Source organism: Scleropages formosus, chromosome 9 (genome assembly GCF_900964775.1).
Source record: "Scleropages formosus chromosome 9, fSclFor1.1, whole genome shotgun sequence".
Lineage (NCBI taxonomy): Eukaryota > Metazoa > Chordata > Actinopteri > Osteoglossiformes > Osteoglossidae > Scleropages > Scleropages formosus.
The window spans coordinates 21884647-21901349 of record NC_041814.1 but is presented as its reverse complement, the minus strand read 5'-3'; the positions used below and the strand labels follow the sequence as shown (position 1 = coordinate 21901349).

Genomic DNA, 16703 nt, shown 5'->3' with positions numbered 1-16703 from the left:
TCCAACAGAAGGACAAGTGCATGGGGTCATGACTGAGGGCGATGCGCGCCACGCCAAGTACAAGATGGACATGTGATGCAAAACAATAAAAGCAATTCAGACTGTCAAGCGAATTCATGATTTTAAGATGGAAATTGACTACCGATGCCAAAGAAATTCATATAATTTAGACAAGTTATAGTTTTTATAAGTGTCTGTTACTAACGATATTATATTTTATATCAGCTTATTCAAAATTCTCTTTTAAATATTTGAATTACCTTTCAATGTCATGATCAAAAATGCAACCGTCAGTTCAGTTTATTAATTATATGTAAGCAATACCAAAGCACAGCTGTAATGGAGACTTATGGTTCATTTGGAACATCATGTCTTCCTCTTCTAGACAGGGTGCCAGAAAGCTGAGACACATCTGTGGACTTGCTGCCGCTGAGCAGCAAGCGGGCTGCTCCCCAACACAGAGTCTGTGTTTCACTCTGAGAAACTGCATGCTTCTCGTTTCTGCTGGAGAGCGTGCAACACAATGGCGCCTGTGTTTTCGCCACCAGATCTGGCGGGAGAAAGCTGGTCCCCGAGGATGCGGCGTTGTACGTCGCGCTCTGTCTAATGAAGTCAGATATTATGTTGCAAACAGCTGAAATAGCATGATTTTATTTTCATTAAACAGGCTGCTGGGTTCTTAATTTGATCTTATATGTGCTCTCTGTGCTTGGCAGATTTAAAGAATGTTTTGGCATGTTCTTTAATGTCTTGGTGAAAGCCTTGTTTTGTTGTGCTTAAAAAAGAGAGTGGTCCAGCATTGTAAGTAACAAAAGGTTTTCCAGGTTAAGTGTCCACTTTTGCTTCTTTAGTCAAGCAAGGTGCCTGAATTGTTTCAGCACAAAAAATGACAACATTATAGATAGTTAAACTGTTAGTCACTAAGGGAGCGCGGTGACGCAGTAGGCTTCGCCAGGTCCCGCTTTCTGGTGGATCTGGGGTTCGAGTCCCGCTTGCGGTGCCTTGTGACGGACTGGTGTCCCATCTGAGGTGTGTCCTCTGCCCCTCCAGCCTTGCGCCCTGTGTTGCCGGGTTAGGCTCCGGTTCGTGACCACCCGAGTTTTGGACCGTGTGTGTGTGTGTTAGTTACTTTGGATAAATTATGAATGTGTTGTTTCCTTAGCAATGAAAAAAAAATAAAACACAAAAACTGGAATTCTCAGTCACGCAACAGTCAGTGGTGGACAGTGTTTTTCAGGGCATTGTGATTTCATGATGTGTTGTATTTTATGTCCTATATATTCCTTAGGCCTATAGCACTTATATAGTACTGTATACAGTATTATAGTGTGGGTCCCTGCTATACGTTGTTTTGCAGAAACATCGCAACTTGTCACCATATCTCACCGTTACACTTTTATCCTGATGCTTTTCCACACTGGTAAAGGGACACATTGTAACTCCAAATCAAAAATAAAAAAAAAAAAAATGAAATGTGGTTTCATGTGTTTATTTTCTGAAAAAAAGCAGTCCACATTATTTCATAAAAATATTGTTCATAGTGATGGAATTTTCTGTTATGTCTTATGGGGAAAATAGCCTCACGTTACATTGTTGAGCTTAAGATGCGCATTTTTTGCCCATTTTAGCGTCCTCTAGAGGGGACCCCCAGCACAAACCATCAGTAATTCATAGACGGGTGGAAAAAACGTCGATAGAAAAAATGAAGAGACATTTTGAAATAAACTTCATTTGAAACATATCTCAGATTGAAACTAAAAACATTCAAAGTCTGATGTCGCTTCGCTTCGTCTCTGATAGGGACAGTAAACCCCAATTTAATTTGGAAAAGTTGTGCTTTATTGGGGATGAAATTTTGTGAAGTGATCTTATGTACATCAGTTTTTTTTACTCTGCGGGTGGTTATTTAGGGACCTACAGTAAAGAATCGTAATAAGACTTATTTATGATTGGATTTGATTTATGATTGGATTTATGATTGGATCGCAACAGTTGTAATTCAGAAGTGGGAGGAAGGTAAAGTAGGAGATTATGTTTTTTCTTCGCCCGAGGCACAGGGGTCAAAAGTCTTGTTGCCCACGTGACATTTTTCTTCATCTATAATCTCCTTTGAAACGGTTTCCTTTTTTTTTTTTTTTGGGGGGGAGGGGGTGGGGTGTGTGTCAGTTTAACCGCACGTCTACGGAGGTCGTGGGTTGTCGTTCGGAACCCCCACGCCCACCGTGGGAAATAACGTTGGAATCCCTAATGACATCATAGCTGGAGCGGCTGGGGCTGCGCCCTCGTAACGCTGCTCTTCGCGCTGGGGGAGAAAAAAAAAAAAAAAAAAATGGGCGTTTGGCTTCTCTCTCTGCGAACCATCGCTCTTTTATATTGTGATTAAAAACAAACAAAGACAACAACGACAAAAAAAAAAGAAGAAAAAAAAATAGCCGCGGGCATAGCACTGAAGGTAAGGATGCACGCGCGAATGTCGCGAACCCGTATCGTACTGATCACTGCGTTGCACCGCTTTGTTGCGACGTCGCGGGGGGTTTTGGAGGCGAGCGAGCGGCGAACGAGCGGCGAGCGCAGCTCCATTTGCTTCGGACGGATCTGCTCGATTTCAACATCGCATCATCATGTCTTGTGTGCTTAGGATGTAAGAAGAGAAACGCAAGAACAGCATGTCTTGCATACATACATGCAAATGTTTTGCAGCGCGTATATTTTTTCCTGAGCGATTTTTTTTTTCTGGTCAAATGAATAGGAAAAAAGACGTTTAACACCGCTACTGGTCGCTTGGAGACGCGCTGTCGGTTTATGTTTTACAATCTCTAGAACGCGGCTGTTGCCATAATTACACGCAAAATATATACCAAACCGTGTGGCCTGCATAGGAGAAATATGAGCTGAATCTGAAAAAAAAATGTATATATTTGATATATTAGAATAATGTCATGGCTCCCAGAACATGTCTTCCACAGAAACCCTTGAAATGCTGGACATGATCTTGAACCTTCAACCAACGAGATGTGCTCCATCATGGACTTGTTACATTATTTTCCCTAAAGAAAAGGTATCTTCCAAGGTAGCTTTACAATAGATCTGCTAGAGTAATTCACTCCTGTTTTGTGTGTTGTCTTAAAACATTTCATGCAGGTGCTTAGTTTAAAAAAGACGTCGAGCTCTTTCTCTCAACAAGCAGAGGTACGATCCTCCTCATAGAGGTTAAAGTAAGTATTTTAGGGGTTTTTATTGGTGTTGTTTTCCTTGACCTAATGGAGAGAACCAAAAAGTCGTGACTGAAGACAATTCACATAGCTGTTGTTGTAACAGGTCACTCTAGTTTGACAAAAGTCAATACTCAGCAGTACTGTCAGCTGGGAAATAACCGATCCAAGGAAGTTAGGTTTATACACCGAGACATGTATTTAGTGAGATGCTGGCCAGCGTGTCCTGGATGTCCGACCCAAGCAGCAATGCTCAGAAGAGCAGGCAGTCCAGTTGACACGTCTGCTTTATACGTTGTTTTCTAACTCTGCATAGATGACATAGTCAGTGCAAGTTAGGATATGTTCATCTGTTTTGTCAGTCCATCCATCTATTGTCAATAAACACCTGTCCATTGCAGTCTTGCTGTAGTTTGGATCCTATCCCAGGACCATAGCACGTGAGACAGGGTATCCCGTGGATGGGATGCCACTGAGCTATTTTATTCTATGCAGAAGTGTTCGACACTTTCATGGGCTCAACACTCCTGTAATGAAATGCTGAATAAGACAAAGAAGTTGTTTTCTTTTTGTTTGTTTTGGTCCAAGAAGGTATTTCTGGAATAGTCTGCCATTGTAGTGGAGGACATACCTAAATACTTTTAAAACATTTGGTGAGAACCTTTCTGGGAAGTTGCTTTTTGTTTAAATTGGTGAAATGCTTGGTGTGAACAGTCCTACATTGTATGATGGTTACGTGTGTGAGTTTTAATGGTATGTGCGTGACAAAATGATTGGTATGGAATGTATCTATTATTTTGAACAAAGGGAGCAGTTAAAATATTAACAATACTCTAACTGGGGTGTGGTTGTGACGATAAAGGCTTTAGAATGATAAACATGACAATAAGCTTTCATTATTGCTATTTAATGTAGAGATGTCTGAATTTTCTCTTATTCTAAGCAACCATTGTTTTTCTTAGGTTTTTGTGGTTTGAAAATGGATGGTTAGAAGGAAAAAGTTCCTCTAGGCATGCTTTCTTCTTCTTTCCGTATTTTATGATGTGATTACGCTTATTCAGTATGATTTTGGAGAGTTTATGCCCGAACATATTTCACTTGTTGAATTTTTTAGTAAGTGACAGTCAGCTGAGGCTGCCTTTGGGCAAACTGGCATCCCAACCGATGCCGAGTGGGTGGCCCGTGTTGCGTGTTACGCAACTGTGACCTACCCTGGTTTACCCGGCATTGCCATGTGTACTGCTGGCACCACCCGCCTCAACCAGACTTTCCATACAAAGCTTCTGACCATGCAGAGGTTTATGCAAATACATAGGTGTTTCTTTGCAGTGGCAGTTTTGGCTGGTACCAACACTGGAAGTTTCCTTGAGACAATTGGACCAATCCCCTCCCCCCAATTTGTGTAAAAACACTATTGATTTTCCTGCTTTTAGTTTCATGAGTGAGAATGACTGGTCCCGTTTCTCTTTTGACAAGTAATTAATAAATAAATCACTGGCCAGTGATTCAATGTCTGCAGAGAAACATTTTGAATGACTTGCGCTTTTAGGTTCTGCAGTACTTACAATTAGGGTTTAGCATGTTGAGTTATAACCTGTGTTTTGTTTTCACATTACAGGAGGGGCCCCTGTTTGTAAAATGCGTGAGTAAAATACTTAACTTAGTTGCTGCTGTAAAATAGATATTTTTAAAGGAAAAATATTAAAGAAGGGGGGTGCGGTGGCGCAGCGAGTTTGGCCAGGTCCTGCTCTCTAGCAGGTCTGGGGTTCGAGTCCTACTTGGGGTGCCCTGTGATGGACTGGCGTCCCGTCTTGGGTGTGTCCCCTCCTTCTCCAGCCTTGCTCCCTGTGTTGCCGGGTTAGGCTCCAGTTTGCTGCGACCTCGCTCGGGACAAGCGGTTTCAGCCAGTGTGTGTGTGTGTGTGTGTGTGTGTGTGTGTGTGTGTGTGTGATATTAAAGAAACTTTGGATAACTGTGCTAAGCAATGTAATAAAAATAATAGTTTATTTGATGGGGGTATTTTTACAAGGGGTTTAATTCTTAAACCTGAAGTGTTTAACCTAAGGGGTTGCTTTTTATAATTTATTTAATGGAGGCTAGCAAACATTTATACTGTCAACTATGTGAAAGCTGTGAATAAATCAACTTTGGCTGAAAAACATTTTCCTCCCTGCCTGTGAGCGTTTTCCGGGCAAGATTTGTCAATGGAAAACAGGAGTCAGTTCTGTTTTGTAGTATGCGCAATAAATCCTTCATAAAAATACTTCTTGAATGATGGCAGAGGGTGGTGTGGAGTTTAAAAAGGGGGAAGTAAGATAAATCGCACTGTATTTGACTCCAGTTGAAAAATTGGCAGGAAGATGTAACATAGCTTGTAAGTTGCAGAGTTCCTTGGAAACACACTTATTTGTCCTGTGTTCTGCTTAAATGGCAGTCACACACATTAATTTTTTAACAAAAGCTGCATTCAGTGAAGCAAATGATTTGCAGTGAAATCATTTTTTATATTAGATTTCTTGCTGATGATGTCAGTTGTGCTAATGTTCAACCATCTGAAGTCATGTCCCCATGTTAAGAGCTTAAGTGAATGAATAACTTTAAAATATTAAGATGGTGGAATCTGTGCCTTATTTTATAAGCAGTTTTTTAAATTCTTTTTAAATAAATTATACTGGATTAGGTTACTGGCGGTACAGTTCTGCTTTAGAACGTTGTGTATGTTGCACTTTGGTTAATTATGCGCTTGAACTCGCAGTGCATGTTTCTCTCATTTAATAAAGGCTTCTTTTATGAGAATTGCAATATGAGCAAATGTAATTTTTATCCTACATTTGTATAACAAGCTATAAAAGTACATTTACAAGAAATGCCTTATGAGAACATAATTTAAAGTATGGTGAAGTCGAGCACCAGACAAGGTGAACAGATTGTACCTGCAGGCATGGCCTGGCCTCTTCAGCACATTTTAGATAGACTGCTAGTAAGCATCTCTCAGAAATCTTTTGACTGTACAATAGTGAACCCAAAAGTTTTTTCAAAAAAGCTCCCCCCCAAGTGCTAAAAGTTGAAAAGACAAAGTGAAGCTTTACTTCATCTGTTTAAATCTTGAAGTGATAAAATGCATGGAATTCTCCTAAAAGGCAATGTGATTATGTGTAACTTTGTGTGGTTTAATTTGCTGTTCTTTTACGGCAAATGATGCTTTACAGTTAGTTCAGCATTTAGAGAATTACACCAATGAAAGAACTGCAGAAAAGGAAACCCATGTAAACACTGGGAGAACAAATAAGCTCCACGTTTACTGATCAGACTTGAAACCCACAGCCAAACCCACCTCACTGGAACAGTGGGGCATCAGCACTACCTTTGGTACCACCATTTCACCAAAAAATCACAGTATAAAATGACAAAATAAAAAGAGATCATGATACAAATATTGTGTATAAACGATTTTCAAAATATAGGTCATAACATAGGATTTAAAGGTATCCAGAATTCTGATATTCTGGATTATAACTTCGATGAATAAAATTTTCCCCGTTTAAAAGGATTAAGCAGAAATGTTGTATGTTTAGTCAAAGACTGTGTGACTCTTTTGTGGCGAAAGAATGCATTATCTGTTTTTCCCAGTTTAAATGAATAATGATGAATAGTTTTTTTATGACTTTACACATTTTCAGAAGAAAATTATGGACATTATGTGAGGTAATCCTGTATATATCATCATTTCACTTCAATTGACTTGTAGTTAATGGTTAACAAATTTTTTTTGTCCAAGAAATGGGCAATGCATTTATTTATTTATTTATTTATTTATTTATTTTGCAGTTAGACCAAAAAATTTTTTTGTTAGATGACAAATCAGTCATGTTCTGATAGCTTGAGAGCAGAGATGATCAATGTCAGGTTAGAGGAGGGAAAAAACTTGATGGTGTAATGTGACATTTGGGAAAATCACTTTGAAAATTAAATGTTCCAGGAAGTTAATGTGCATTGTTTAATGGATTTATAAAGCTCGCACGCTACACTGTCCCACCATCAGAGATAGATGTGACCAATATAAGCCCTCATGATCGGGCAAACTGGACAGGATTTTTCAGGCTAAGACGTTCGGGACAATGAGCCATTCTTAGCGACTTGCATGTTGCTCCCTGTTGCCAGTGTTTTCCGGCTGAATGACAACATGTTGAGGCTAACAGCTGAGAGAGATTGAGCCAAGGTGATGGCATATGCCAAAAATAGCACCAGAGCATTGCATCATGGGAAGTGCAAGCAGTGGTGCATTAGGTAAGCCCCCCCCCCCCCCCCCCCCTTCTTCTTTCAGCTTGACGGCCTTCTAGAAAATTTCCAAATGAGTGGGCAGCAGTCTGTAACTTGAAAATGAAAGGGCCTCTACCTGGCTTTGCACAGTGGTGTACCAAGAGTGGACTGATCTCCATAACACCCGATGAGTAGAGGGGGTGTGCGTGTGCGTGTGCGTGTGCGCGCTCTGACGTCCTGCCTGGCCTTTAGAAAAAAGCGTCATTCGAACAGGAGTTGTCCGTTCCTGCAGAAGTAACGGGGCTTGTTCTAGGAAGCTACTTGGTCGTCTGAAGAGCAAATTAAACCGCAAGATGCACGGTCTGTCTTCTCGCTGATGCGGATGTGAGTGTTTAGATAAAATCTGGAATAGATATCAACACTCTCCATTCATTAGTGCTAACACAAGATTTTTCCCACTCCCAGATTGATCCAGAATAGTGTGTCCCAGAAGCTACTGTATCTCTAGCTATGCCACTGCATTTTGAACAGATCATCGAGTTGAACAACATTGTTAAAAGCTGGATATAAATCTAAGTGCTCTCAGGTTTACACTTATTTAAATGTATGGTGAAATTTTTGACTCACTACACCCAACAGTTCAGTTGTTGAAAATGCAGATAACCTGACATTTTATCAGAATAATCTATTGCTTGTGGTCTGAATATTTGGGAGCGGTATGGTTTAACTGTCGGTGCAATATAATTCATACTAAGTATATAGTTGTTGATGATCTTTAAGATAGTGCGGTGACTCAGAGGGTAGCCTTTGCGCCTGGGCTACATGTTCGACGTAGGCTCAGTCTGTGTAGACTCGGTATGTTCTTCCCTTGTTGGCGTGGTTTTCCTCCAGGTGTTCTGGTTTCCTCTGAAAGTCATCTCTGAATTGCCTGTACTGTGTGTATGTGCGTGTGAGTGAATGAGTGTGTGTGATTTCCCTGTGACGGATTAAGATACTGTGCAAAGTGTACCTCACTTAATGGACTGTACTTCTTGATAGACTCCGGACAAACGTGATCCTGCGCCAGGCACGCAGTTATTGATGATGGATGATTAAATTTTAGAGTAGAGCGTCATCATCGCCTTTTTGGCAGTCTGCTTATAATGCATTATAATGCAAGTAATGATCACTAAAAGCTGATCAATCTCTGTGGCTGTTAACTTTCGTGTGCAGCGCAGATGGCCACAACCCACAGATGATGTTATGGCCTTTGTGTTCCAGTTTGTGCTCTTCCGTGCATGCAGGCCAGGTGCTCGGAAGCCTGGAAGTTCGCAGCCCTTTTGCTCCATCGGTGACCATGGGGGCACATTACCTTACGATGGACTTGGTGGAGCCTGAGCCAGTTGTGCCCATTTGGAGCAAATTTCTTCAAGCTTCTTGGTGTTTTGGTCCGTTTGATGTTGTAAAGAGGCCGAATTTGAAGTGCGTTTTTGCCTTTTGCATTGGGCGGTAGTGCAGTGCTGGCTGAATCTGCACAGAGGGATTTGACGTAAGGAGTCACGAGTGCTTTGCACAATACATCAACGTTCTTTAGGAATGTTATTGAGTTGTGGCATTTAATGAATGTGGGCGTATTATAGGCTGACATGCGTTTTTCCTCCTTCACCTCTGGTTTGAAAAGAATTTCTCCAAAACTTGGAATGGGTTCAATTTAATCTGGGCAATCTGTTGTTCATAGGAAAAGTTAAGCAGGATTCTTTGTCAAGGCTATAAGTTCAAAAAAGTTGCCTTCCTGCATTTGTTTTGAGGGATGCTGTGTAATTTGAACGTGTACTTTAAACTGAAATTACACATACAATTTTGTATATCTGCGTACTCCTCCTTGGTGACTGAATATTTTGTTCCAAGCGGAGGAAGAAAAAAGACAAGGAATTAAACTTCTGCCACTTTGGCTACAGCAAACCTGTGGTAATTTTAATTTACAGTGCTGGCGTCCACGGCCTTCGGTAAGTTGACGTGTCCGGCGTGCCACGAAGCACGAGGTGTCCCTTTAGCAGTGTCAAGAAGCAGCCACAGAAAACAAAGGAATGTTCCTTTGCCTCAATACACACCTCTTGTTGGAAACGTGACTATATTCCACTGGCTCTGCTCTCGTTGGAAGTTTGCAGATTTTTTTAGGTTCTGTTAATCCAATTCCAACAGAGGAGCGCAAATTGAGGCTTTTTTTTGTGAGAAATGTCTCCCTCTGCTGTCCGTTGGCAGTAAGGCCTTTTCACCTCCTAGCCATGGCCCTGTGATGAAAATGATCATTATTTACTTGGCATCTTAATTTACATTTATATTTATTTATTTAAATTTATTTATTTAGCAGATGCTTTTTCCAAAGCAACTTCCAGTGAGCTCTATGTACTGTCATCAACCCACACACGTTATTCACCGTGGTGACTTACCCTGCTAGGTACACTACTTACACCAGGTCACTCACCCATACATCAGTGGAACACACTCTCTCTGTCACTCACACACTAGGGGTGAACTTCAACAGCATGTCTTTGGACTGTGGGAGGAAACCAGAGCACCCGCAGGAAACCCACGCAGACACGGGGGGAACGTGCAAACTCCCCACAGGCTGAGTGGGGATCGAACCCACGTCCTCTCGCACCACCCAGGCGCTGGTTTAAGGCAGCGTGCAGTGTCACGTAATCAACGTTACAATGATTTATATGCCCATTTATGTGTCAGGATATTCTTCCCTTGTCAATTTAGGGAAAGAATCTGACAAAGGGTACTACAGTAGGAATGGGATCCGAACGGGGAACCTTCAGATTACAAGGCGATGACCCTGACATGTCTCTTTAAGTATTTTTCATTATATATCAAGATTAACTTTAAGGCTGCGTTGCAAAGTTATTTTTCATACTCAATGTTAATTTTAGTAGTTTAAAATGACTAGCTGAGATGTCATTGCCCTCGGTGATACTCGGCTGGCTTCCCGCTTCCACTGAGAAAGTGTTTACGGCCATGGCTGCATCGCAGATTACAACAATGATAAACAGGATTAACAATAATCATGTGCTTGCTGTAGTTAAGGGACATATGCAGAACAGTGCCAAAGGACACCCCGTATTTGCCACAATTAAAAAAGACAAAAGTCTGTTTCCCAGCAACGTCGTAGCATTTCAGGAAATATACACTCTAAAAGGTCGCAAATAATTTCACTGCTGATCATTTTTGAAATTGTATAGAAGTTGTACGGAGCACAGCTGGGTGAATTTCTGGTAAAATTTGGGCCGTGAACCAGTGGCGCTGCGATGCTTGTCTGCGTAACCCAGTGCGGCGGGACTGTCTTTCAGGCACTGCTATGTTGAAACGTCTCAGCGATGACTGATGTGGAATCGACGTATGAAGACTTCATCGCTTCAGGCAGGAGCGGGAGACGCAACGCGCTGCATGACATCCGAAGCAGCCCGGACGAACTGGACCCGGGCGACGTGTCTCAGGCGCTCTCTGAGCTCAAAATCAATCGAGAAGGTGGGTGGGGCCTCGCATTGCAGAACCACTTCGGACCTCTTTCTGTGCATCGGTAGCTACGGTATGTGTGGTTGTTTTTTTTTTTTTTTTCCTCCTTTCTTCCCCACTTTGATTTCATGAATGATCCAGATCTGCTTGCTTGATGGTCTAAGGTAAATACCTTGATCAAGGGCAATACAGCTGGAGTGGGGATTCAAACCCAGGTCTTTTGATTGCAGGGAAGTGGCTCTAACAACTGTGCCCTCTACTTTGGGATTAGACATTTTGGCCGTGGATCTGGTTCTTCTTTCCGCTAGACATGTTTACTGAACCCCCACCCTTGAGTGCCATGTCTTGAATGCACTGATCTAAAGCATGGACTCTGAATGAATTCAGAAAATTGGCAATGGGGAGAATTCATAATTTGGCAGTGCAAATGAACTGCTTTTATCTTAAACCCCTAAGTGCAGTGGTGGGAAGCTGGTGGTGCTGCTGCTGCTGTGTTTGACAGCAAACATCTGTTCTCTGTGTTGTGGGAGTTATGTTCCTCCAAGTACTTATGTTCTTTCCTCACTGCGGACATCTTTCAGACTGTTGCAGTTATAATAATAATAATAAAAAAAAAAAAATCCCTTGCTGCTTGCGAATGTGCCTTTTTTTTTCTTTTTTTTTTTTGGCTCCGATTCCCCCAGGAGAAGATGCCGACGTGGAGAAAAGTAAAGACTCGGGCGCCGACTCACCCCCTACATCCGAGGAGGGCAAAGAGGCGGTTAACAGGCAGACCTGAACAGCGGCGGTGGTGCCAGATGCTGGTTGCTGCTCCCTCTGCTAGAAACCGAGCAGGATCCAGCTTCTTCCCTAGAAGGCGGGACGGAACATCAACCGGCGGAATGGGCTGCTCGGAAGACAGGGAGGTCTGCTTTCCCTGGTGTAGGAAGAAAGGCCAGGGTTCAAACGCACAGGACGCCGCGGCCCTCCCGCATGGGCGTGTCGGCATCTTTAACAACGGATGATGAGGGCCGCCGCTGGTCTCGCGGGCGGCGGCGCCGCAGCAGCGGAGTTACACACCATCTCAGTAGCTGATGTAGGGAACATCAACACAGACAGAGGTTCAACCCCAGTCGTTCCTTTTGACCTGCGGGTTACCAGGGGCTTGGTATATCATGGGGTGCTGCTGGGAATGGAGGTCTTTCAGTGTTCTTTTGCGTGGGGGGTGGGGTGGGGTGGGCTGGGGTGGGGTCCTTCAGGGACTGTGCTTTTAGCCAATTGGGTTTCCGTCCGTGCGCTCAAATCTTCCTCGCGCTGCCCTTTCTGCCGAGACTCTGAGGAGCGGCGCCGTGACGACGCGTTACCGTTTGCAGAGGCCGTACGGATCGACTTCCGGCGGTCCGAAGTGCCGCGTTGCTGCGCGCTCGGATGGCCTCGTAACAAAGCTACGTCAAAGAGAAAGTGCTTCACGCTGATGTCTGTTACTTTTACGTACTGTCTTGTTCTAGAAACTGCCACTGTTTTACACTGTTCCGCCTTTTTGTATCAGGGATAGAAACCCATCGTTTTGTAACTGTGTGTGTGTGTGTGTGTGTGTGTGTGTAGTAACTTTTGGCCCACCTTTGTTACGACTGCACTTTACTTGACCTCAGTCTCTATTTATGCTGCATCTAATAATTAAAAGAAAATAACAATAGTCTTACAAATGAAGTCTCTTACTGTCCATGGCCTCTACTTGAGATTTCCTCATCGAACACGGGAATTGCAACACGCATCGCATCCATCCCTCATGTTAATTTCCTAAACTGCGGAAAGACGTACGTCGCATTTTTGAGCTGACCCGGAACCTGTGCGCAGCTCGCAAGATGCATTATGATGCACTTTTCTTAAATCCTTACATCCTTAAGACTATGCATGTCGCTTTCATTATGAATACAAGAACTAATGAGCACAGAAATTCATGAACATCTTATTGTTTGCCATTATTATGCAATACTTTTGTTTCGCGAGGAGTGATAATTTTGCATTTGAAGTTCCCCGTATTCAGTGATTAACATGGAAAGTGTTATTTCTCTTTCATATTGGTTTACTTTTATTTCTTTTTTGTCATTGCTATCTTTGCTTTGTAATGCTTCATAATACTATACTATGTATTGAAATTTGTAAAAGCACAGTATTATGTTTAGTTATAAATTTTCAGACCACTTAATTTATTTTAGTTTGAAAGAATAAACTATAACTTGATGATAATCTAAGAAGTGTGGTGTATACAGTACATTTGTCAAGAAGTGAATATCTGGAATTTAATGGGTAAATATTTTTTTGTTTTCAAAAATGGGAAAAAAAAAATTGATTAAAATGTACATTGCTTCTGAAATGTGCTATTGTACACTATGAAATATCTGTTTTGCTTTTGAGATTACCTATTTGTCAGCCTTAAGTTGTATTCTTTGACTGAACATAATATTTGTTAACAAATAAAGACTCGTTGATCTTGTAGCTGAGTTGAAGACCCTGAACTGTGGGAAATGTCTCCACCATGTGGTCATGCTGAGTATTGTCGCTTCATCGTGTGTTAACGTGGCTACCTGATTTGGGAACATTTAATTTTTATTAGCACCAGTGAAGAGTTTTAATTTTTTGCTGCGTATTCCTTATTCTAGTGGAAATTTAGCATTTTGTTTTACAAGCAATTAAGCTGCTGTTGTGCTTTGTGTGATCAGACCAGCTATTATCCAGTGGCTGAGATTGTGTGGGTGGAAGCAAAAAACAAGAAACAATTTGGAACAGGAGCTGAGGTTAGTATTTCGGAATCAGAATGAGTTTTATTGGCTGGTGTGCTGATGCGCATAACGAATTTGTCGTTCTAGGTGCCTCCAGTATTTGCAAACAGCTGACACAGAATTACAGAATAACATGTTTCCTGAGTGTAAATAATAGTAGAGATGCAAAAAGGTAAATAAGAATTAAATTACAAAAAAGTGGTTGGAAAGTGTTGCGCTGACAGGAGACCTATAGGGGAGTGTAACTGTTCATGAGAGTGATGCCTGAGGGGAAAAAATCTCCACTTGTATCTGGTCGTTCTGGCAGACAGTGCTCTGTAACTCCTGCCAGAGGGGAGGAGCGCGAAGACTTTGTGCCCAGGGCGTGTGGGATCGGTGGCGATTTCGCTCGCCCGCTTCCTCGTTCTGGACTTGTACAGGACCCGAAGGGTGGGCAGGGGGGCGCCGATGATCCTCTCGGCCGTCTCGACCGTCCTTCGCGGCCCGATTCTCTCCGATTTGGTAGCCGAGCCAAAGCGGACGGTTATAGCGGTGCGCAGGACGGACTCGGTGACGGCTGAGTAGAACCGGATCGGCAGGTCCCGTGGCGGGTCGAACTTCTTCAGCTGGTGAAGGAAGTACATCCGCTGCTGGGCCTTTTTCACAATGGAGTCAATAAAGGTGTCCTACTTCAGGTCTCAGTAGATTGTAGGACCCAGAACCCAGGAACCTGAAGGACCTCACGACCGACACGGTGCTATTGAGAATGGTGAGGGGAGGCATGCAGGGGGGTTCCCCCTGAAGTCCACAGTCATCTCCACTGTTTTGAACGTGTTCAGCTCCATTTTGTTTTGATTGCACCAGCCAGCTGTTCAGCCTCCCTCCTGTATACAGACTTGTCACCGTCCTGGATGAGGCCAAACTGTAGCGTCATCTGCAAACTTCAAGAGCTTCACAGAGGGCTCTTTGGAGGTCATTTGTGTACAGGGAGAAGAGTAGGGGGGAGAGGACACATCCCTGAGAAGCACCATGACTGACTGTGCAGGTGTTGGAAATAAATTTCCCCAGCCTCACCAGTTGCTGTCTGCCTGTCAGGAAGTTGGTGATCCACTGACAGATGGTGGTGGGCACAGAAAACTGCATCTGAAGGAGGTCTGGGATGATGGTGTTAAACGGCAAACTGAAGTCCACCAATAGGACTCTTGCATAAGTCCCTGGTTTGTCGAGATGTTGCGGTCTCGTGTTGACTGTGTAATCCGCTGACCCGTTTACCCTGTAGGCGAACTAGAGGGGATCCAGCAGGGGTCCAGTGATGTCTTTCAGGTAGGCCAACACCAGCCTCTTGAATGACTTCATGACTACAGATGTCAAGGCAACAGGTCTGTAATCATTCAGCCTTGTGATTTTGGGTTTCTTTGGGACTGGGATGATGGTGGAGCATTTGAAGCAGAAGGGGACTTCACACTGCTCCAGTGATCTGTTGAAGATCTGGGTGAAGATGGGTGACAGCTGGTCAGTACAGACTTTCAGATAGGCAGGTGAGATGCCGTCAAGGCCTGGTGCTTTCCTTGTCTTCTGTTTGCAGAAGACCTGGCTCACATCCTCTTAATTTATTACACTGTTCTACAATACATAGCATATAAAAGCACAAACTGTGCTCAGCTAAAGCTGGCTGCAGTTAGTCGCTATTTTAGGAGTTGAACAGATTAAACGAAGTCGCGTTTATCAGCAAAATCCACTTTACTGCATTTATTTTCATACATATTTACAGAAATTGCTGAAATTCTTTGTGTTTAATGTGTGCGCAGATGTTGACACAAAAATGAAGGTAAACATTTCCATCTTCAGCCTTGGTGCCTGGGATCATCCATCCATCCATCCATCCATCTTCCTCCGCTTTTATCCGGGGCCGGGTCGCGGGGGCAGCAGTCCGAGCAGAGTACTCCAGACCTCCCTCTCCCCGCACACCTCCTCCAGTTCCTCTGGGGGAACCCCAAGGCGTTCCCAGGCCAGCCGGGAGACATAGTCTCTCCAACGTGTCCTGGGTCTGCCCCGAGGCCTCCTCCCAGTGGGACAAGCCCGGAGCACCTCCCCAGGGAGGCGTCCAGGAGGCATCCGGAACAGATGCCCGAGCCACCTCAACTGGCTCCTCTCGATGCGGAGGAGCAGCGGCTCTACTCCGAGCTCCTCCCGGGTGACTGAGCTCCTCACCCTATCCCTAAGGGTGCGCCCAGCCACTCTGCGGAGGAAACTCATTTCTGCCGCTTGTATCCGCGATCTCATTCTTTCGGTCATGATCCAGAGTTCATGACCATAGGTGAGGGTAGGAACGTAGATCGACCGGTAAATTGAGAGCTTCGCCTTACGACTCAGCTCCCTCTTCACCACAACAGACCGGTACAATGACCGCATTACTGCAGACGCCGCACCGATCCGTCTGTCGACCTGCCGCTCCATTTTTCCCTCACTCGTGAACAAGACCCCAAGATACTTAAACTCCTCCACTTGAGGGAGCAACTCCCCCCTAACCCGGAGGGAGCAATCCACCTTTTTCCGACTGAGAACCATGGCCTCGGATTTGGAGGTGCTGATTCTCATCCCCGCCGCTTCGCACTCGGCTGCAAACCTCCCCAGTGCACGCTGCAAGTCTTGACTTGATGAAGCCAACAGGACCACATCGTCCGCAAAAAGCAGAGACGAGATCTCGCGGCCACCAAAACAGACACCCTCCGTTCCCTGACTGCGCCTAGAAATTCTGTCCATAAAAATAATGAACAGAATCGGTGACAAAGGGCAGCCCTGGCGGAGTCCAACATGCACCGGGAACAGGTCTGACTTACTGCCGGCAATGCGAACCAAGCTCCTGCTCCGGTCATACAGGGAACGAACAGCCCGTAGCAACGAGCCCCGAACCCCATAATCCCGAAGCACCCCCCACAGGATGCCACGAGGGACACGGTCGAATGCCTTCTCCAGGTCCACAAAACACATA

The 16703-nt window shown here is 43.9% G+C and overlaps 1 protein-coding gene across 3 annotated transcripts; it reads left to right on the top strand.

Moving 5' to 3' along the window:
• The first annotated feature begins 2171 nt into the window (after positions 1 to 2171).
• Positions 2172 to 13043, top strand: pkia (cAMP-dependent protein kinase inhibitor alpha). 3 transcript variants are annotated; one of them, XM_018753854.2, is made up of 3 exons: positions 2172 to 2452; positions 10805 to 10982; positions 11654 to 13043. In XM_018753854.2, exons 2-3 carry the CDS (start codon positions 10832 to 10834, stop codon positions 11746 to 11748), a joined length of 246 nt encoding a protein of 81 aa, XP_018609370.1. In that variant the 5' UTR covers positions 2172 to 2452; positions 10805 to 10831; the 3' UTR covers positions 11749 to 13043. The 3 variants fall into 3 exon arrangements, with proteins under 3 accessions (XP_018609370.1, XP_029110394.1, XP_018609371.1); XM_029254561.1 differs by lacking the exon at positions 2172 to 2452 and adding an exon at positions 3053 to 3070; XM_018753855.2 differs by lacking the exon at positions 2172 to 2452 and adding an exon at positions 7571 to 7856.
• The last annotated feature ends 3660 nt before the right edge of the window (positions 13044 to 16703 follow it).

Excerpts from the sequence above, each read along its gene's own strand:
- pkia (XM_018753854.2), top strand. The coding sequence starts at position 10,832 with ATGACTGATGTGGAATCGACGTATGAAGACTTCATCGCTTCAGGCAGG. Across the intron at positions 10,983-11,653 it reads GCTCAAAATCAATCGAGAAG|GAGAAGATGCCGACGTGGAG; the intron begins GTGGGTGGGGCC and ends CGATTCCCCCAG.